General features: G+C 42.8%; 1 protein-coding gene across 1 annotated transcript in view; it reads right to left on the bottom strand.

Moving 5' to 3' along the window:
- Nucleotides 1–30: 30 nt before the first annotated feature.
- fastkd2 (FAST kinase domains 2) overlaps nucleotides 31–21352 on the bottom strand; it is a 33231-nt gene continuing 11909 nt past the window's right edge. Inside the window, exons 5-12 of the mRNA XM_060828082.1 lie at nucleotides 20471–20594; nucleotides 15760–15899; nucleotides 12305–12480; nucleotides 9301–9464; nucleotides 7349–7573; nucleotides 5715–5802; nucleotides 5114–5228; nucleotides 31–2251 (exon numbers count right to left, since the gene is read on the bottom strand). Of these exons, the coding sequence (XP_060684065.1) occupies nucleotides 2174–2251; nucleotides 5114–5228; nucleotides 5715–5802; nucleotides 7349–7573; nucleotides 9301–9464; nucleotides 12305–12480; nucleotides 15760–15899; nucleotides 20471–20594 (1110 nt within the window). The 3' untranslated portion in view covers nucleotides 31–2173. The remainder of the gene's footprint in view (nucleotides 2252–5113; nucleotides 5229–5714; nucleotides 5803–7348; nucleotides 7574–9300; nucleotides 9465–12304; nucleotides 12481–15759; nucleotides 15900–20470; nucleotides 20595–21352) is intronic.

The following is a 21352-nucleotide window of genomic DNA, read 5'->3' as shown; positions in this document are numbered from 1 at the left end:
ATTAGCATTTACACAATCTGTATGTGTTACTGTTTGTTTATCAAAAGTTCATTTTATTTAAAACAAGTGTGCTTCCTGTCCATATCCTTCTAAAATCAGGAGTAAAGGGAAGACAGCAACGAACAGTTGTTCATCGGAATGGAGATAGCTTCATCGTGGAGTTCCTTCAGAGTCGGTGTTAGGACTCTTGCTCTTCCCGATCTATATTAATGAGTTAGACCTTGGAGAATAGGGATAACTTTAAATGTGCAGATGACACAAAAACTTGGAAATGATGTCGCCTTACTAATACTGAACGTATCACAGCACTGCCATGTGGGACAGCTCATCTGCACAGGGGAAGGTATTGCACAGCATCTGCTCAGTCAACCATTACTCCAGTCACCTCCATTTGTCATGCCACTAGAAACAGTGACTGAGAGAGTGGGGCTGGACAAGTGCATTCTATCTCCATTGTAATCAAATGAGACACGGGTGGCTTTCTTTGTGGGCACACCTCAATAACTCTTTCACACACGTTCCACCAAATCTCAACATTCAAAAAAAATGTACTCTTTAATAATACTCAGCCACAAGAGGAGGTGATAGGGACAGCTTCTTGGAACATATGAGCTCCACTAGATAAGACAGCAGCTCTGGAACCACCCCAGTGCAGAATGACTTTGGTTGTCAGGGTCTTCAGGCAATACAATAGTCAATATTGAGGCTTTAGCAGAAACTGAGCTAGCAAAGGAGTATTAGCTCACAGAGCTATCAGCACGATTCCAATTAGGGAAGCCAACGTGTCAGGCGAGAGAGGGGTACTCGCATTGCTAACAGACCAGTACATTCTGTTGGAGCAAACGCAATTGCTTCATGGCTATATGACTACCTCTTGTAAACAACACATTTGGGACAACTGTGACACAACTAAGAGATTTAAACTAATGTATTTTAATATGGTTTTTTGCAACTTTGATTTCTTGCAATTCTAAGTTAAACATACGTGTTTGTCTGTGTATTTGGAGTCGACAATACCCCTTTAAAAACTATAATATTCATCATCTGAAGCAAGAGAAAATTATCCAGAGCTCCTTGGGAACTACCCAGAAGGCTGATGGGGAGAACTTTGCAAATTCTGATTTTCATGGTCAATCTGTGCTGAGAAGTCTCTAAATTCCTGTTGTTAACAAACTTTTGTTTGGCTTTATTGATAAAACAAAAACTGCAATATTGCATGCTTATGTTATAGTAAAAGATCAGTTTGGTCACAAAAGTAAAGAAAAATTACAATCTATCCAACCAGCTTCCTGTTGGGATTCTGACAGGCCTGGTACTAACATCAATATGGATTCCTGAAGAAGAGCTTATGCCCGAAACGTCGATTCCCCTGCTCTTTGGATGCTGCCTGACCTGCTGCGCTTTTCTAGCAACACATTTTCAGCTCTGATCTTCAGCATCTGCAGTCCTCACTTTCTCCTCAACATGGTATTACCCAATAACAGGGGCCACAAGATCAAAATACAATCATCAATGCATATGCTCTAAAAGCCCTGAGAGAATTAGAGACAAATTCTTGATGGAACTGGACACATTACAAAGGAGGACAAGCTCATTGTATTGGGGGACTTCAACGTATATGTAGGAGCTGTCTCTTGGACGTGCGATGGTGTTTCGGGATTCGAGATGTGGCGAAATGCAACAGCATTGCAACACACTTTTCCCAGGTTTTTGCAGTCACATGAAGATGTCAATCACTAACATCATCTTTACAGCAGGCCAAGTACAAGGACATTTGAATGCACACACAATCTGAACACTGGCATCAGACTAGACTTTATCATTACCCTGAAGAGCAACATAAAAGACGCAGTGCTCTACAGACTGGGCGATACTATGCTTCCAGATGAAAGTTACTATCTCACCAAAAAGAAGGCCAAGTGATTCATTAAACCTGCCCCACACATGATTAAGACAGGAAGTGGAGTGCATCCCACTACATTTCAGTCTCAACAGGAGATCAATTTGAATTGACAGTTTCAGGATAAACAATGAATCAGTTCAAGTTGGGGATATCAGTTCTCACAGAGGGCAATGGCAGCAGAGACCAGTCAAAGAGTTTGAAGCCACCAGGAGCGATCAATTCCTTTGTTTTGTTCCCTCAGCACAAGTGGCACTGACTCTCACGACCCAATCATTCAGCGAAGATGGCACTCTTCAGGAAGCCAACTCGGTCATCTTCAGAGAGCTTCGCGAACTCATGTTCTGAGACCTGGAATAAACAAAGAGAAATCGGTGACAGAAAATCCAAGTCAAAATATCGAAGGAAGACAGCTTGCACAGTTGAAGGCATTTCAGCCCAACGGGTCTGCGCTGGCTGTTTCGAAGAGCTGACTAATTAGTCCCACTCTGTTCCCCTGTCCCTGCAATTTTTATCCACCAATTATTTATCCAACTCTCTTTGACAGCGACAGCTGAATTGGTACGCTCCACCCTATCTAAGCTGTGCATTTGAAATCCTAACCACTCGAGTCAAAACTTTTTCTCATGACACGTCTGGTTCTTTTGCCATTCACCTTAAGTCGACTTTGGTTACTTTGAGGGATCTAGAAATAATATGTTTGTTAAATCTGCATCTTCAAGTCCTCAGGTACTGAGCTCTAAAGGCAGCTAGCTGATCAGTAAGAAGACATAAAAATATTTTAACGTGAAAGATTTTTTTCTTTAGATTCTCCTGATTTCCTAAGGCAGCCTTCCTAGCATTCACTGATGTACCCTTCTCCCTTAGATTAAAAGTACAGTGATTTAGTCATCAAGTCACTGGATTAGTATGAAAAAGCAAAGACCTTTGAAGTGTAATCACTGATGTAGGAACATGGTGTCACTTTGTACACAGCAAGTTCCCACAATAGCAATGAAATAAATGACCAGATAATGTGTATTTCAGTTGATGGTCACAACATAGCAGATAATTTCCCTGTTGTTCTTGAAAAAAAAGCGCCACAACATATTTTATGTCAGCCTGCCTCATCTGAAAGGCTCAACCACAAGGTGGTATCTCAACAGTGCCGTATTCCCTCAGTACTGCACTGCAGTGTCAACCCAGATTTTCTGCTGAACTTGCTGGAACGAGAGAGAATTTGAATTCAGCTAAAATTCTAAGATGCATTTCGCTACATCTCAAATTTGAATTCAGTGGTTAGCACTGCTGCCTCACAGCGCCAGGGACCTGGGTTCAATTTCCGCCTCAGGCGACTGACTGTGTGGAGTTTGCACGTTCTCCCCGTGTCTGCGTGGGTTTCCTCCGGGTGCTCCGGTTTCCTCCCACAGTCCAAAGATATGCAGGTCAGGTGAATTGGCCATGCTAAATTGCCCGTAGTGTTAGGTAAGGGGTATATGTAGGGGTATGGGTGGGTTGCGCTTTGGCGGGTCGGTGTGGACTTGTTGGGCCGAAGGGCCGGTTTCCACACTGTAAGTAATCTAATCTAAAACAAAGAAGCCTGGAAATAAAACAACAACCTAAGTAAATATGAACACAAAGCTGTTTGCGCTGGTAGTAAGGAAACCCCATCAGATTCACTAACGTTCTTTAAAGGAGGAAAGCCACCCTCCCTACTTAGCTGGCCCAGACTCCAGTCCCAATGGTAACACTCTCTGAAGTGGTCCAGTGAGCCACACAGTTGTGTCACAACATTTCAAAGGCAGAGCTTCACCATCACTTTCTCAGGGCAACTGAAAACACAGCCGAATCAATGCCCTGTACAGATGCAACATGGCCTTCCAACTCCTATACTCAATGCTCTGACCAATAAAGGAAAGCATATCAAATACCTTCTTCACTGTCCTATCTATGATCCCCCCCCCCCTTCAAGGGACAATGAACCTGCACTTCATGGTCTCCGTTCAGTGACACTCCTCAGGACCTTACCATTAAGTGTATAAGTCCTGATTTGCCTTTCCAAAACATACCTCACATTTATCTAAATTAAACTCCATTTGCCACTCCTCAGCCCATTGGCTCACCTGATCAAGATCCCATTGCACTCTGAGGTAACCTTCTTTGCTGTCTACTACACCTCCAATTTTCATGTCATCTACAAACTTATTGGTCAGAGTATTGAATACAGGAGTTGGGAGGTCATGCTGCGGCTATACAGAACATTGGTTAGACCACTGTTGGAATATTGTGTGCAATTCTTGTCTCCCTCCTATCAGAAGGGTGTTGTGAAACTTGAAAGGGTTCAGAAAAGATTTAAAGCATGTTGCCAGGGTTGGAGGATTTGAGCTACAGGGAGAGGCTGAACAGGCTGGGGCTGTTTTCTCTGGAGCGTTGGAGGCTGAGGGGTGATCTTATAGAGGTTATAAAATCGTGAGGGGCATGGATAGGGTAAATAGACAAAGTCTTTTCCCTGGGGTTAGGGAGTCCCGAACTAGAGGGCATAGGTTTAGGGAGAGAGGGGAAAGATATAAAAGAGACCTAAGGGGCAGCTTTTTCACACAGAGGGTGGTACGTGAATAGAACGAGATGCCAGAGGAAGTGGTGGAGGCTGGTACAATTGTAACATTTAAAAGGCATCTGGATGGGCCTAGATTGGGTTGGGATATCTGGTCGGCATGGACAAGTTGGACCGAAGGGTCTGTTTCCGTGCTGTACATCTCTATGACTCTGACTCTATGACTCCTACGTTCACATCCAAATCATTTATATAAAATGGCAAGGATTGATTAGCCTCCCATAGTTTTGCAAATTAAATAAATTGGGAAAAGGGTTACAGGCTCCATTTCCTAATTCCCTCAGAGATCTGTGCTCAGCAGGAGCTACAGAAATGGGAAGTGAATCCATGGGGACATTGATCAGCATACGTGCCCTCTTGGAGCAGTTGTACAGCTACACAGCTCAGAGTGAATGTTGGCTACAGATAAAAGAGGTCTTTTAACTACAAATCTGAGATACTATGCTATTGACAGATGATATTTAAGGCAACAGTCCAACACAATTCGAAAACGTCATTCATTTGCAGAATTATCATTACAGCCTGAGCGTCTGAAAGTAGAATTTTTAGTTTTGCACAAATCCAACCTTTTGAGCAGATTAGGCAGGTCACAGCCCAAGGATTCCATTAGAAATACTCACCAATACCACATGGTACCCCAGCAACTTGAGATGGCGAATCCTCATTGCCAACCTGTCCTTGGGGTGGGCTGTGCCAAAGCAAAAGGCAGATCCTGGAGCGTGAAGCACAGCCACTCTGCAGGATACAAAATCATGGTTATTACCAGGGGCGGGGGGGAACATTACAACGACAGGACAGGTTGATGCTATTACAGTCGGACTTCGCTTGAAATAATTACCTCTTTGGTTAAACCAATATCTTTCGTTTCTCTTTCCCCAAGACACTCCCCACCCTATCAATTGCTGGTTTGCTTTGTAACCTGTCTTTCTGAATGAAAGACTCTCCCAGTCTTTCAGATAGTGTCTAGACAGGTGAAAATTACAAAGATAATATACTAGGAAGCCACAATAATGGACTGCACCATTAACCAAGATTTGAACCAATTGTTTGGAAACTGTGAATCACAGGCCTCATATAATGACAATGGTGTAGAAAATATTGCATATAGGGCTCGTGAAGAAATTTGTATCAATCCTTTGAAAAGGCATTTTAATCATAACTCTACATGACCAAGTACACCGACACAACTGCATCAATCAATAGATTTACAGTAATCCTTACCGCTGTACGTTACTCTCACTGGCAATCTCATCATCCTGAGGAATGGGAACCAAATTCTTACTCTTTTGGTCAAAAGCAATTGTGTAATCTTGATGGGAGCACAGAAACAGAGATTACTGTTGTGGAAAGTAGGTTGGAAAAGTTTCCATGCAGACAAAAAAAAAAATTACTTGCATTTCTATACCTAGTCCATTCATTTCCACTGAGATTTGAATACTCTAGTAATGCTCTCCATCATCAAAACTGTCCACTTGCAAATCCATTATATTGCTCACCCCTGCTCCTGCCTCAGGTTCTCTGCTGTCAAAACCCTCATGCAAGCTTCTGCTCCACCCAGAATTGACTCTTCCAAGTGACATGATTCCTACTGACTTCTGCATAGATTCTCGATGGTTGCCGTGACCAGCAGTGAAACTTTCTTCCAGGGTCATACTTCTGGACTGTGCTTCGAAAGAGTCAGCAGCTTAGTCCCACTCCCCTGATCTTTGCAAAAGCTGTGCAAATCTTACCCTCACAACTACATATTAAAATTCCTTTTGCAAAGCATTTTTGAACCTGCCTCTGACTCACTTTCAGGTAGTGGATTCCAGGTTGTAATTTACTGCGTTAAAGAAACCTCATCTCCTCTTTGATTATTTTTGCCAATTACTCTAAATCTGTGTCCTTTATTACTGATTCTGTCACCACAGAGTCATAAAGCATGGAAACAGACCCATTCGGTCTAATTCAACCATGCTGACCAGATATCCTAAATTACTGTAGTCCCATTTCCCAATATTTGGCTCATATTCCTCTAAACCCTTCCTATGCATATACCCATTCAGGTGCCTTTTAAATGTTGTAATTGTACCAGCCAACATAATTTCCTCTGGCAGCTCATTCCATACACGTACCACCCTTTGCGTGAAAAAGTTGCCCTTAAAGTTCTTTTTCATTCTTTCCCCTTTCACTCTAAACCTATGCCCTCTAGTTTTCAATTCCGCTCCCTGCTCATTATTTTATAAACCTCAATCAGGTCACCTCCTCAGCCTCCACAGCTTCAGGGTAAACAGCCTATTCAGCCTCTCCCTGTAGCTCAAACCCTCCGACCCTGGCAACATTCTTGTAATTCGTTTTTGAACACTCCAAGTTTCACAACATCTTTCCTATAGCAACGAGACCAGAAATAAACGCAGCGTTCCAGAAGTGTCCTGCACAACTGCAGTGTGATATCCCAATTGCTATACTCAATGCACTGACCAATAAAAGCAAGTATACCAAACACCGTCTTCAGCACCCTGTCTAGCGGTGACTTCAATTTCAAGAAACTATGTGCCTGCACTCCAAGGTCCCTTTGTCCCTAGGTGTCACCATTAAGTGTTTGAGTCCTACCCAATTGAAGCATTTTCTACTTATTTGCTCTATCAAACTCTCATTTCGACAGGGTTTATAAAGTCTATCTTTTCAGAAGAACAATCTCAAGTTCTTCTGTCTCTCCACCTGAATGAAGTTCCATGTCCATGATTCATTCTGACAACCAGCTCTCCTCCCTCTACAAGTCCTAATATCCTCTTAGTGATGGACACTTTCTGAGCTACAAAAAGACCACAGAGTTTTCAGGTAACTGCTCACTTTAAAACAAAACGCTCACGCACCTATAAAATGATAGTTTTTCAACAACACGCCCTGCTGATACAGGCTGCTGTCACCCAAGATGGTGTCCACTGTTTTCTGTAACTCTGCATTCACTGGATGACTGGACAATGAGGGACTGGCAGCATTGTGATTATCTGAGTGCCTGAGGAAGGATGGATTTTCTAACTCCAGGCACAGGTTAATGCCCTGAAGCATCTGCTCATTCGCCTCATGGTAGACATTGCCTGGAACAGATCAAATTAGAGAGAGTCACAAAACAACGACAAATAATTTTTATTGTGGTTTAGTTGCGCCTTGACTGAAACGATCCAGGTTGGAATAGTCCAGAAAGCCAAGTGGTGAAAATATTTTCTCTCAGAGGATCACGTACCTTTGGAAATGTCTTCCCAAAAAAGGTGGGAGAAGCAGAGTCCTCGAATATTTTGAATGCAGAGGAAGAGAGGCTTCTTTGAAGTGAGGGGCAATAGGTTATCAGGGATAAGTGAGAATGTGGATCTGAAATTACAACCACGGGTGGCATGGTGGTGCAGTGGTTAGCACTGCTGCCTCACAGCAGCAGGGACCCAGGTTCAACTCTACCCTCAGGCAACTATCTGTGTGGAATTCGCACATAGTCCCTGTGAGTGCTTGGGTTACCTGCAGTACTCCAGTTTCCTACCACAGTCCAAAGATGTACAGATTAGGTGGACTGGCATGCTAAACTGTCCACGGTGTCCAGGGTGTATAGGCTTGGAGGATGAGCCAATGAAAATGCAGGGTTAAAGGGATAGGGTAGTTCCACACTGTAAGGGTTCTATGATACAACCACATCAAGCATGATTCTATAGAATGGCAGAGCAGGGCCAATGAATGGCCTACATCTGTTCCTTGTATGGATGACAGAACCGGATCTAATCGTTACACACAGAAAGAGATACATGTTTCAAACACGCACCTCCTGACCTAACTAGCACAGTTTCAATTTCAAGTGAATTTGCAATTAAATGTCCAGCGTGACTTTCAATTAAAGCAGGTGACCATTGCTGCTACAAATGTATTAAGGTTGTGTTAATTCCAGCAAATTGAGCTTGGAAGTGATGGGTGGGGTGGAGAGGTGGTAAAGCAGAGACAGTGGCTTTGTTCTCCAATGGGCAGGATATGACCAGTCTCATCTCCAAGTACTGGGGCTGCAGCTTTTCACCATTTTTACAAATGACTTGGACAAGGGAAACAGAGCTGCACATCCAGATTTGCTACTTGCTCAAAGCACTGTGGTATAGTAAGAAATCTGGCTGAAAGCAGAACATTGTAATGGGACACAGAGTGGGCAAGGTGGTGGAAGATGGAGTTCAATGTGGGGAAATGTCTGAGATCATCAACTTTGTTACAAAGGAGATTATAATAAAAGATTAGTGGACAGATACAATGCAACACTGACCTTATCTCAATGTATAGGAAGTCCTTATTAGACCATGGTTAGCATGTTATGTGTAGGTCTACACATCATATTTCATGTATGATAGAATGGATTTGACATCATACTGCTGGAAGAATATATTGGGGGTGGAGATGGGGGCAACTGAAAACGTCAAAATGGGGATTGATAGATTTTTGTTGGATAAGGGCAGAAAGGCAACATTAAGTAGTTATGCTTAAGATCAACCAGATCTAATTTAATGGTAGCGCAGACTCTAGTGTCTGAATGCATTCTGCTTGCTCCGAACAGTTCAAAAGATTTAGAAAGAGCAAAGTCGCTACAGTCCCAGAGGACCATGGGGCTGCTCTCTCATGACAGAGAGAGAGACACACACACACACACACGAAGGATGGTCAGTTTAGCCTGAGGTTCACCATGTCTCAGGCAAAATTGAGAAGATGGTAGCCCAGATGCCATGGGAACTGAACCCATGCTGCTGGCATCACCCTGCATCGCAAACCAGCTGACCAGCCAACACAGCTATCGATCACTCACCTGAAGAACAAAGTTCATTCAGAATGTCGTCCTGGAACAGTTGGTTTAGAGCAGCCTGGGGATAGTGGCCCATCAGACACAAAGAATAAACACCACGGAGAAGCTCCAGTGATGAGCACTTCGACAAATACAATTCAAACACATCACTCAAAGTCTGTAGGAATCTGTGCGGGGGGGGTAAGGACACAAAAAAATACTAAATTCCTCTTCCAAAACCAGTCAAAATAAATGCCATGGCCAAGGCTGACAGTGAACATCAACTTGCAAAACAGAGTTCTACAGTACGTCTACACACCCACATACAAGTTCAAAGTTAATTTGGTCTCCACATTTTACTTTCGGAAACAGGTCATTCCGCCCAAATTGTCTTCTCCCCGGGATTAAAGGGGCAACATGGAATCTTATGAGCTCAGAGACACAAAGCAGGAAGTAGTTGTGAGTGGTTGTCTTTTAAGCTGGACAGATGTGTGCAGAGGTATTCTGCCAGGAATTTGCCTTGGGAACAGTGCTTTCATTTATTAATATATATATATATATATATATTAATAACTTAGAATTGGGTAAACCTCCAGGAATTCAGATGACACAGAACTGAAATGCAGGAGCAGAGTTTAGAAGGAAATGGACTGACAAAATTGGCCAATACACGGCAGATGCAATTGAAGGCGCGCAAACATAAAGTGGTCTATTTGAGCAGCAAGAGTGAGAAGATGTAATACAAACTAAAAGGCATGGGTACAGCATCAGAGAGTCTCCTCTGTGACACCCTGGTTCACTTCTCTCTCACCCCTGACCCTTCATCCCCCTATCATGGCACCTCCCTGTGCAATCACAAATGGTGTAATATTTGTCCTTTTAACCACTCCTTCCTCACTAACCATGGCCCGAATGCCCCTTCATGGTGAAACAGTTACTTAGTTGTGTTTCTTTCAAACTAATCTTTTGTATTCGCTGTTCACAATGTGTTCTCTGCTACACTGAGGAAGCTAAACACAGACTTGGTGATCACTTTGTGAAACAACACTGTTCAGTCTGCAAGCATGACCCCTGACGTTTTGGTCACCTGTGACTTTAATACACTACCTTGCTCTCTCACTCAGATTTCTGTCCATGGCCTGTTGCAGTACTCAGTGAAGCTCAAAGCAAGCAGGATGGACAACACCTCATTTTCTGTTTAGGCACCTCACAGCCTTTCAGGACTCAACAATGAGTTCAACAACTTCAGACCATAAACTCTGGTCTCAGTTTTGTTTCTCCTGCCTCTCGCAGCCCAAGTGATAACCCCTGGGGTGTGGCTTTCTTGATTTTGCTTTCTGACATTAGCACACAACATGAGGTTTATTTGGAAATACACCTTTCAGAGCACTGCTGCTTCATCAGGTGGTTTTGGAATACAAGGTCGTAAGACACAGAATTTGTAGCAAAGGTTATCTGTGTTCTATGATCTTACACTCCACAACCACCAGATGAAGGAGCAGCACTCTGAAAGCTAGTGCTTCCAAATAAACCTGTTGGACTATAACCTAGTGTTGTGAGATTTTTAACTCTGTATACCCCAATCCAACAACAGCACCTCCAAATCATGATCTATTATTAACACCAAGCTCGGACCTCTCTTACTGCCCAAATCCATCATCACTCATCTTGCTTTTGTGACACCATGACCTCTAAGCTTCCTCATCCTCTAACCTTTCCTTAACCAGGCCACTAACAACCAAAATGAAACTGGAAATGATGGTCTAGTGCTAACTTCCGTGAACTAGTAATCCAACCGGATTCTCTGGGTTTACATCCAACTATGGGGATTTAAATTACATCGTAATAACTGTAATTGGAAACTAGTCCATTGTGACCACGAAACTAACAACAACTGTTATAAAGACCCCTTGGTTCACTAATGCACTCTATCCTCCTGGCCAACATGTGACTCCATACCAATAGCAATGTAGTTGAACCTTAACAGCCCTCTGAAATGGCCTAGCAAGCCATTCGGTTTGAGGATCAGTATCAGGCAAATGAAAATGTCAGAAAATGAAAAAAGCTTTTAAACAATCCAGGACCAAATATGAATGAGATAGGAAGCAGATATGACCTTAAATAGTTCATAAAATAGGTTTACTTGAGTATTAACCAGACATCAAAATTTATTTCAACAATACTGAGTTTGTATAATGAATGTAAAGGGGTACTAGTCAAATTGTCTCATGTTGAAGATGATCATTGCCTAGTACTTGTGCAGTGCAAATTTATTTGCTGCTTGTCAGTGCCAGCCTGGTTATTGTCCAGGTCTTGCTGTATTTGGACATGGAGTGCTTCAGTATCTGAACACTGGCAAATGGTGCTGAACATTGTACAATCATCAGCGACTGTGCCCACTTCTGACCTTACAATGGAGGGGAGGTCGTTGATGAAGTGGCTGAAGGTGGTTGGGCCTAGGACTCTACTCTGAGGAACTCCTGCAGAAATGTCCTGGAGCTGAGACCACCTTCCACGTGCCAGGTATGGAATCAGTGGAGTTTTCACCTAATGATTCTTGGCCATGTTAGCCAAAATGCTTGCTGCAAACCTCAGGGATATGAAGATGCTAAATATTCAAAATTATCACCTTAAGTTATTCTGCCTGCCTTGTTCAAGGGCAATTAGGAATGGACAATAAATGCTGGCCTTGCCAGTGACATCCACACGCTATCAACAATTTAAAAAAACTAATTAGTCTACAACAGATATAACAAAAAGAAAATCTGAGAGATGGCTGTTGTTTCAGCTATAAAGTCTAGAATTCTCTCTGCAAACCTCTTTGTCTCTTCACTTCTATCTCCTTTTGAGATACGCCTCCTAACCCATGTTCTCTCTGTATTTTTGCTCACCTGTCCTTATGGCACCATGGTGCTAACACACCCATGATGCACTTTGGGATGCTCGGTTACATTAGAGATGATTTCGGAATGCGAGTTGCTGTGGTGTTAGTGCAGGGAAAACTCGAACAGACGCGACATAAACTTACTGCTCCATCAATCCCTCGTCTGGTCGATGGTTCAGCAGGGAATACACGCGAAGAACTGACAGCACATCCTTCAAAGTCAAGGACTCGGAATTTGCCAGCATAGTATGTGCAAACGCATTCATCAACTCGATATGGCGAAAGTTGAGCTCCGAAAACAGCACGAGGAAGAGAATCAGCTAGAACAGAGAACAGTGAAATAATGGTCAAAGTTTTCTGTGCTCATCAAGATATGAATTACATTCTGGAGCAGTACAGCTTCTTCCCACTTTCAGTGTAAGCCAGTTATTATTTGGCAGGTTCTTGATTTCATTACCTTTTGTATGAAAAAAGTATTTCTTGATAGGACTCCTGACTGGCCGAACTCTAATTTTAAGGTTTTGCCCATGTTCTGGACTTTGCATCAGACGGAATGGTTTCCCTCCACCTAACCCACCAAATCCTTTTCTCACCAAATCAGACCCCCTGCCAAACATGTACACGGGTGCCTCTGGGTAGGATGCTCTTCAGAGGGTTGGTGTCAACTCGATGGGACAATTGGTCTGCTTCCACACTATAGGGATTCCATGAGTTTATACTCAAGAGAATGCATGCCACATTACACAAATTATGTTTTTCATAAATTTATCCTTTATGGCCTAGCTTTGCACAATCATTAAGTGTTTCAGAAAAAGCCTTCACCACATGAAGGGTGTTTCAGTGAAGCACACAAGACTCCAAGAGCTTTAATGGCTGTTTTAACTGCAGCTCAAACATTCAAGTAATGTGCAGCTTCTCAAATGATGAAGGGATAAGACTATGGATTAGGAGGTCACAATCTAAAGGTATATAAAATCAAATCTTGACACAACATAAGGTGCTACTCCTGGGTAAGAGCAAATCTTTCCAACAGGCTGTTGACTTGGTGGGTATACACTGCCACTGAATTCCTCCAAGCAACAGTTAGACCTGTGTGGTGACAGTGGTCTTGTTTGAGATACTGGGTAACATTAGTCTGGCCCACAGTGAGATCCTGGATTAGTTTTGATTCTATAATGGCATGGGAGGGAAATTCCTTCAACTCAACCCTCAGCCTGCCATTGGCTTAACTTTATCTGGTTTCATTCCTCTCCGAACATTGAATCATTTCGGATGAGGTATGGGTTGTAATTATTGTGATGCATAAGACGTCGCAGTCACGTGAGTACAGGTTGGATGATGCACGGAGTCTTTTGTACACCACTGTCCATCTGAAGATGGATCAAGAAAATGGATTTAATAGATATCAGCTTATTCTGTCGACATCTCATCTGTATTACACGACTCACTTTCTAACAGGCATCTGCTTTCCCAAAGAGGGCAAGGAGAAGGCAGAGCATGGGAAAGGAAATGGGATCACAGCTATTGAAGGGTGGCTGTCTTAGTCCGAGACATTAGAGAGACTGAGAGATATTCACAGAAGAATGAATTCCTGATAAGGTCCAATCTCTGAGAGAGGTGCAGGGAGAGAAAGATAAAGTCAGAATTCACTATGAAACTGCAACTGCTCTTGTTTATTAATTGATCTTGTTTTGTAATGTGAGAATTATTAGAGTCAGGAGATTGAGGCAAAATTTTACAGACGCACAAAAAAAGGCTGTGGTTATTTGCACCCCAACACCAGGGGGAGCACTTCCTGCATAGTTTCCCTGTCGGGCAGCTGGAAGTAAGAGATGCCTTTGAATGGAGGTCTACTTTCTGTTGTTGAATTATGCACAAGCTGGTGTCTTATAAATGTCTCCCTTTAAAACAAGGTCAGACAATGGAAAAGTCTGCTGCTACTCAGGCAGCAAACATTTTAATTGTCAGGATCTTTTGTATACAGGCCATACCTGGGTGATAACAATAAGATTTATTTTCCCTACAAACAAACGCTATGTTTTTAACTGTGGAGAATCACCATTGGGAAACAGCCTTAAGAAATGGATTTTAATTAAAATATTTAAAGATCAAAAATAATCACTTGATTTGGGATTCAACAGCGTGACCCTGGGATTGAGAATCCCATCATGTACAAGCTGGGCTGCGTAGAAACCTTCTGTATAAGCCTTTGCAAGTTGTTCACTTGTTCAAATAAATCAAAAGAAAATATTAACCAGTGGTTACAAATGCAGTGCTGCAATGACCTTTGTGCAATAGTTAAAAACTTCAGTTACACTTAATTTTCACTTAGGGTTTGCTCTTTTTAAATTGACTTCAGTAGCTAATCCCAATATATTATAATTGACAGTCTTCTAGTACAATATTGCACCTTACAATGTTTCCACTCAGCTAGAATGACAATATTGCATTATAATGATTGAAAATGAATTTGAGCTTCTCCCAATTATTTGTGTCATAAATTTCAACTGTGACAGTGCCATCAGAGATTCTATGACTGGGCAAAGAGGCAGTGAGAGGGCACAGGGGGTTGTCCAGGATAACTTGCAGACCAGAAGCAATGTTATAAAAACATACATATCTGGTCAAACATAAAATAAAAACAAAGCGCATGGTGGCTTAGTGGTTAGTGCTGCTGCCTCTCAGTGCCAGAGACCCAGGCTCGATTCCTGTGAATCTAATGGTAGCTAGGAAAATGTTGGTTTTCATACAGAAGATAGGGTTGGGGGAGGGTTTAAGGAGTAAACAATAGGTGGAGATAGAGCCCAAAGAGTGAGAAGAACAATTGGACAGACAGAGGAGGGGTGGTGGCTCAGTGGTTAGCACTGCTGCTTCACAGCGCCTGGGACCTGGGTTTGATTCCAGTCTCGAGCAACTGTGTGGATTTCGCACATTCTCCCAGTATCTGTGTGAGTTTCCTCTGGTGCTCTGGCTTCCTCCCACAATCAAAAGATGTGCAGGTTAGGTGAATTGCACATCGCATTCAGGGATGTGTACAGTTAGGTGCATTAGTTAGGAGTAAATATAGACTAATAGGTTAGGGCAATGGGTCTGGGTGGGTTCCTCTTCGGAGGGTCAGTGAGGACTTGTTTGGCCAAAGGGCCTGTTTCCACACCGTACGGATTCTATGAAACCGAGCTGAAAACAATCTGCAGGTTTTTCTGGGGAACTGAAGGAGAAGAGGACAGTAATATTCCGTGTAGATCAGAGTACACAAGAGCTCTCGCTTACTCAAGGTCTTTTCTTTCAACCTGTGGCTTTGACAGTGATCTGTAGGATTGTAATCACTTACTTTCTTAGCTGATGGAGGACCTGCAGCTGTCAGTCACTGTGGCCCAGGTAAGGTACATCACAAAATCACACAGCACAACATTGTGGGCCGAAGGGCCTATCCAATGCTGGCCAGTTCTATATTCTAGTCCTGCCGCACCGTTGACAGTCCTGACCAGTTAGCCACACTTGCCGGCTCTTTCCCCGCAGCCCAACATATTTGTCCTTTTCAAAATCTGTCCAGACCACAAAAGATGGATCCTCAAACTCAGCTCTTGAAGTCATCTCACCTGCTTAACCTGCCAGATCGCCAGGCTGGACAGCACGTGGTTGCCTATCGCACTGAGCAGGGCGGGGTTGCGGTACCAGAGATCCTTGCACGACTGCAAAACGTGGACGAGGCACCAAAACGGGATGCTGTGGATATTCTCTGAGGGAACAACATGGTTCAAACTTGGCAAAGTGAAGCACTCTTAGTTTTTCTCTTTTCAAAAAAGTCACAGACAAGCTACCAGGTCTGCTGGGATTACTCACTTTCCTCCATCACAGCCCTGGCAGCCTTTTGCACATGATCGGTTTTTCATGCTTCCCTCTTCTTCTGGTCTCCTTGAGACACTTCTTTAGTTTCTTTCCTTGCCTTGTTTATTGATTCATTGATTTATTTTGTGAATGGAAGTCCCTGAAGTCAAGTGACAGCCTCCTCATTTGCTCAGTGTAAGAGTTTCAGTTTGCCACTTAGTCTACAGAGTGGACACTCTTCACTAATGCTGGTTGTGTCTCTCCGCAACAGGACTAGTGCTGGAGCCCTGTGGTGGTCAGGGAGCCCTGGCTTACCCTGACCTTGTTTAGCAATGACCATTCTCACCATGGTCCAAACACAATGCTGGCCATTTGACAGATTGGAGTTTGTCACAAGGAACTGGCTCATGACTTCCCATCGTTTATTTATTAGATGTGTCGGGGAGTGATACTTGTGAGAACAGGAAGACAAGGAGTGTTCTTGGATTGAGGGTTTCTTTCAGTGTCAACAAGATATGTGCCATATGTCAGATGCACAGCATAAATTTAATAGGGAAAGTGCTGTGTAATCATGATCCCATTAATAGCCTCTCTTGCCTTGCACTGTCATCCCCTTATTCCTTTAATCTGTCTGGCCTTCTGCCTTATCACACACATTCCCCCTTACCACCACTCTGGACTTGTTTAAAATTGGTTAATCTGTGTAGAGAGGTCACTGATTAGGAAGGTTAACTTTGCTCTGGGATTTTTGCCTGACCTCATGAGTATTTGCAGCAGTTCCTGTTTTGATTTTGGTAATCAACTGGTGACAACAACCACATGGCAAAAACAATTGAGATCTGAATCCCCACTGAGATGAGTAACAAACTGCATTAATATAACACCTTTACCGCAGTAAGGTATCCCAAGTCGCTTCCCACTGACAAAATCTCACAGCGAGATACACGAGGTTCAGGTGAGGCAAAGAAAGCAGATCAGAATTGAAGGCAGACAGAGATCTGAGAGAGTCTTGGGGCTAAATGGGCTTACAGAGATAGGAAGGGCAGAGCCCATGAAGGATGAGAAATCCCTCCATAAAAGTTATTTTCCAGCTAGTATCAAAAGTGAGTGCTACCTCAAATTGCCAACACTTGATCGTTTTGTATTGACTGAACGAAGGACCACAATAATGAACCCCACTCTAGACCAATAAGCAGAGAATCCCAAACCAGTAAACCATCCCAGTCACTGTACCAAACTGAATTACAGAAGTGAACCACAGACATTTTATGCATCCAACTTTAAATGTCCTTGCCTTTGAGTCAAGGGTTTAACTCTCCCCCTCATCAAGCTGCAATCAAAACAAGAGGCTGACACCCCTGGTGCTGTAATGAGACAGCGCTCAACTGTTGGAGTGCTACCTTTCACATCAGATGTTAAATTGGGGCTGCCTGCTCTCTTTCCTAAATATCTCAGGGGATAATCCCAAAGAAGAGTAAGGGAGCTATCCCAAACATCCTGGTCAACACTTATCCCTCAACCAACATCGAAAAGAGAGATTTGTTGGTCATTACCACTTCAATGCTTGTGGGAGATTACTGCGTACAAATTAGTTGCCATGTATCCGACATTTAAAGAATTTCTACACTTAAAAAGCATCTTGCTGACTCCAAAGCATTTGGGATGTCCTAGACAAGAAAGGCACAACATTAAATGCAAGTCGAAGAGTGTGGTGCTGGAAAAAGCACAGCAGGTCAGGCAGCCACCGAGGAGCAGGAGAAACCGACATTTCGGGCATAAGCTCTTTGTGAGGAATGAGGACATAAATGCAAGATTTCCTCTCAGGAATTGGATGATTTAGCACAATCATAATGCAGTGAAAAATCATGAGAAGGGAAAGAAAGAAACACTGATAAGGTAATGTGAGCTCTACAAACTGACCTCTAAGCAATAATGCACACAACAGTTGTGAGAACATACAGGTGGTAAACAAGTGAGGAGCAGAAGTAAGCTATTTGTCCCGCGACTTTGTTCCACCATTTAATAAGATCACGGCTGATCAACTCCATATCCTACCAATACTCTCTCGTTCCCTCACTTTCTAAGAATCTATGCCTTCAAAATATTCAAAGGCTCTCTTTGCACCATCTTTGGAGGAAGAGACTTTCATGCTGAGAATTTCACCTCAACTCTGCCTTAAATTGGGAGATTGCTTATTTTTAAACTACCAACTCCTCATTCTAGATTCTCCCGCAACAGAAAACATCCTCTCCACATCCACCTGCGAACATCCCTTAGGATTTTAGATGCTTCAAACAAGTCACCTCCAAACTCCAGTGGATCTAAGTGGATCCTGTCCAACCAAGTCTCCTCAGCCAACCTGCCCATTCTAGGTATTAATCTGGTAAAGCTTCTTTGAACTGCACTGATTTCTGTGGCATACCACTCACAACTTTTGCCAACTATTTATTCCTATTCTCAGCCTCCTGTTAGCTATGTCTTTTATCCATCATCAGCTTTTACCTTCCTTGAATGTGACACCTTATCAAATACCTTCTGGCATTCCTCCACAGATTATCGTTTATGCACAAAGAGCACCAACAATTCGGTGAAACGTGATTTCCCTTTCACAATGTTGACTCTGCTTGATTACCTTGCATTTTTTTAAAGTGCCACAAATCTTTAATAATAGCTTAAGGTCTTCTCTCTGATGGATGTTAAAAACTAGCCTGTCATTTCCTGCTTTTTGTCTGCCTCCTTTCTTGAGTAAAGGAGTAACATTTGCTACCTTCCAATCAAATGGAACATTCTCCAATCCAGGAGATTTTGGAAAATTAGACCCCAACACACTATCTCCTGATGGTGAAATATGGAACTCATTAGGCCACAATTTGTCAGAACCATTTCCCTGGATTTATAGTTTTCTTTAATATCCCCCTCCCTGCCATTTCCCAAACTACAGCTATTTCCGCAATGTCACTTAGATCTCTATGGTGAAGACTGATACAAAATACATTTTTAATTCAGCTGCCATCTTCTTATTTTCCACTACTAACTCACTGTCTACTGGACCAGCATCGACTTCGAATGTTCTTTTCCTTTTCAAGTTCCTATAAAGAACTTGGGGCGGCACGGTGGCACAGTGGTTAGCACTGCTGCCTCACAGTGCCAGAGACCCGGGTTCAATTCCCGCCTCAGGCGACTCTCTGTGTGGAGTTTGCACATTCTCTCCGTGTCTGCGTGGGTTTCCTCCGGGTGCTCCGGTTTCCTCTCACAATCCAAAAATGTGCAGGTTAGGTGAATTGGCCATGCTAAATTGCCCGTAGTGTTAGGTGAAAGGGTAAATGTAGGAGTATGGGTCTGGGTGGTATATGCTTCGGAGGATTTGTTGGGCCGAAGGGCCTGTTTCCACACGGTAAGTAATCTAAAGACTCTACCATTTTTAATATTTTCAGCATTCCTCTTTCATTATAATGTTTCTTTCCTCATTATCCATTTAGACACTTTTCGCTGACTTTTATACTTTGTCCAAGATACTGACTTGCCACGTATCTTGGCAGAATCCAATGCTTTTTCTTTATCTTTTATAGTACCTTTACCTTTTGTTTAGTTAATCACAGATGATGAACCAACCTTTGGAAAATCTCTTTCTTTTCAGAATGCATTGATTGTTAATTCTAAAGTATCAAATATCCTAAATGTTTGCCACTGTATCGCTATTAATCTATGTCCTATCCTAATTTGCCAGTTCACTTTATCTTGTACTACTTCCGTGCTCTCGTAATTGTCCATATTTAAGTTTAAAATACTAGTCTTGGACCCTGTCCTCTCTCCTTCGAAGTGAAGGAGAAATTCAATTAAATAATGATTGTTGTGACCTAGGAATGCCCTCACTTTGAGATCATTAATAAATTAATCCTATCTTGTTGCATGATATTAGGCCTACTCTCTGGTCAGCTCCAGAATGTGCTGCTTTAAGAAACCGTCCTGAACTTCTTTTCACAGCTACTTTCGCCCCCTGATTTTTCCAGTCTACATGTCAACAAGACTTCACAAGTCGGAACTGGAATAGAGTTGGGTCTGAGCATTCTCAAAGCTGGGAAACACTGGAGGAGGAGTTCTTACCAAATATCTGAAAGCCATTCAAACCTAAAAAGATTTTTAAAAATATATGGTGCCTGTAATGTAGCAATACTATCCCAGGATATTTTGTAGAAATGGCAAACAAAATCTAGTACTAAGCTGCAGAAGAGGAGACAGGAAGTGACCAAAAATTGAGTTAAAGCAGGATGTTGTGCATTAGGGAAGGTTATCCGGAGTCCCCGAACTCAGCAGTTAAAGGTCTGGCTGCCAGTATAGAGCAATGAAAATCAGGGGTGCACACAAGGTCAGAATTGGGAGTGTGCAGAAGTCTTGAACAGTTGCAGACTGAAAGTGGTTACAGTGGGGCAACGGAGGTCATTGGAAACAAGGGTGAGAATTATAAATGCAAGGTTCACTTACCAATAATCCTGTTACTGCACGCCTCTAGGAGTGGGAGTGACCGGTAGTCCATAACTGCTAAAGTGACGAACATGTACTGACAGTTGGGAAGGGTGAACTCATTCAGCAAGGAGAGGGCTTTGTTCTGTCAAACAGAGAGCAACAACCTTTAAATAACTTTTCTGCAGCCCGAAACTAGTTTGCATCTTAAAATAAAGCACTGCTACATACCTGAATTGCAGCCTCAAAATTGCATTAATGATATCCAAAGCAGTATTTACAGTGAAACAAACACAATATTCACTGCGTGTTCTGTAGCATCCCCTGCATAGCAGAACAGAACTGTCACCATCACTAAAATAGTCCTTGACCAGTCATCTGCTCGAGGTAGATCGTGGCTGATTTGTGTCTTTATGCCATTAACCTACCTTGGTACCGTATACTTTAGTAGATTTACCCAACAGCAGTTCACTAACTATTAATCACTCCAAAGCACATCCAGCTGGTCTCCCTGTGTGAATGTGAGGTCATTCAACACTTTGTTGCCTTTGTTTTAACATTCACTCAACACTCCTGCGCTCGTTGACTCACATTGATACATGCAAATGGCGATTTCAAGAATTTCACCCTTCTTTTCAAATTCCATCAGGATCTCAACCTTCTAGACATCTGTAAACTCCTTCAGCTCCATAACACTCGGAGACATCTGCAGACCTCAGATCCTAACCCCTTGAGTGCTCCTAATTTCAGCTGCTCCACGACTAGAGGCTCCACCATCAGCTGCTGAGTTCTGGAATTCCCTCGACCCAAATTTTCCTATTGCAGACGTTGCTTAAAATCCACTTCTGACCAAGCTTTTGGTCACCTAACCTAACCTCTCCTGTTATGTCTTGGTGCCATGAC

This window comes from Hemiscyllium ocellatum, chromosome 7 (assembly GCF_020745735.1).
Source record: "Hemiscyllium ocellatum isolate sHemOce1 chromosome 7, sHemOce1.pat.X.cur, whole genome shotgun sequence".
Classification (NCBI taxonomy): domain Eukaryota; kingdom Metazoa; phylum Chordata; class Chondrichthyes; order Orectolobiformes; family Hemiscylliidae; genus Hemiscyllium; species Hemiscyllium ocellatum.
Note: the sequence above shows the minus strand (reverse complement) of the source record. Positions and strands in the feature narration are given on the sequence as shown.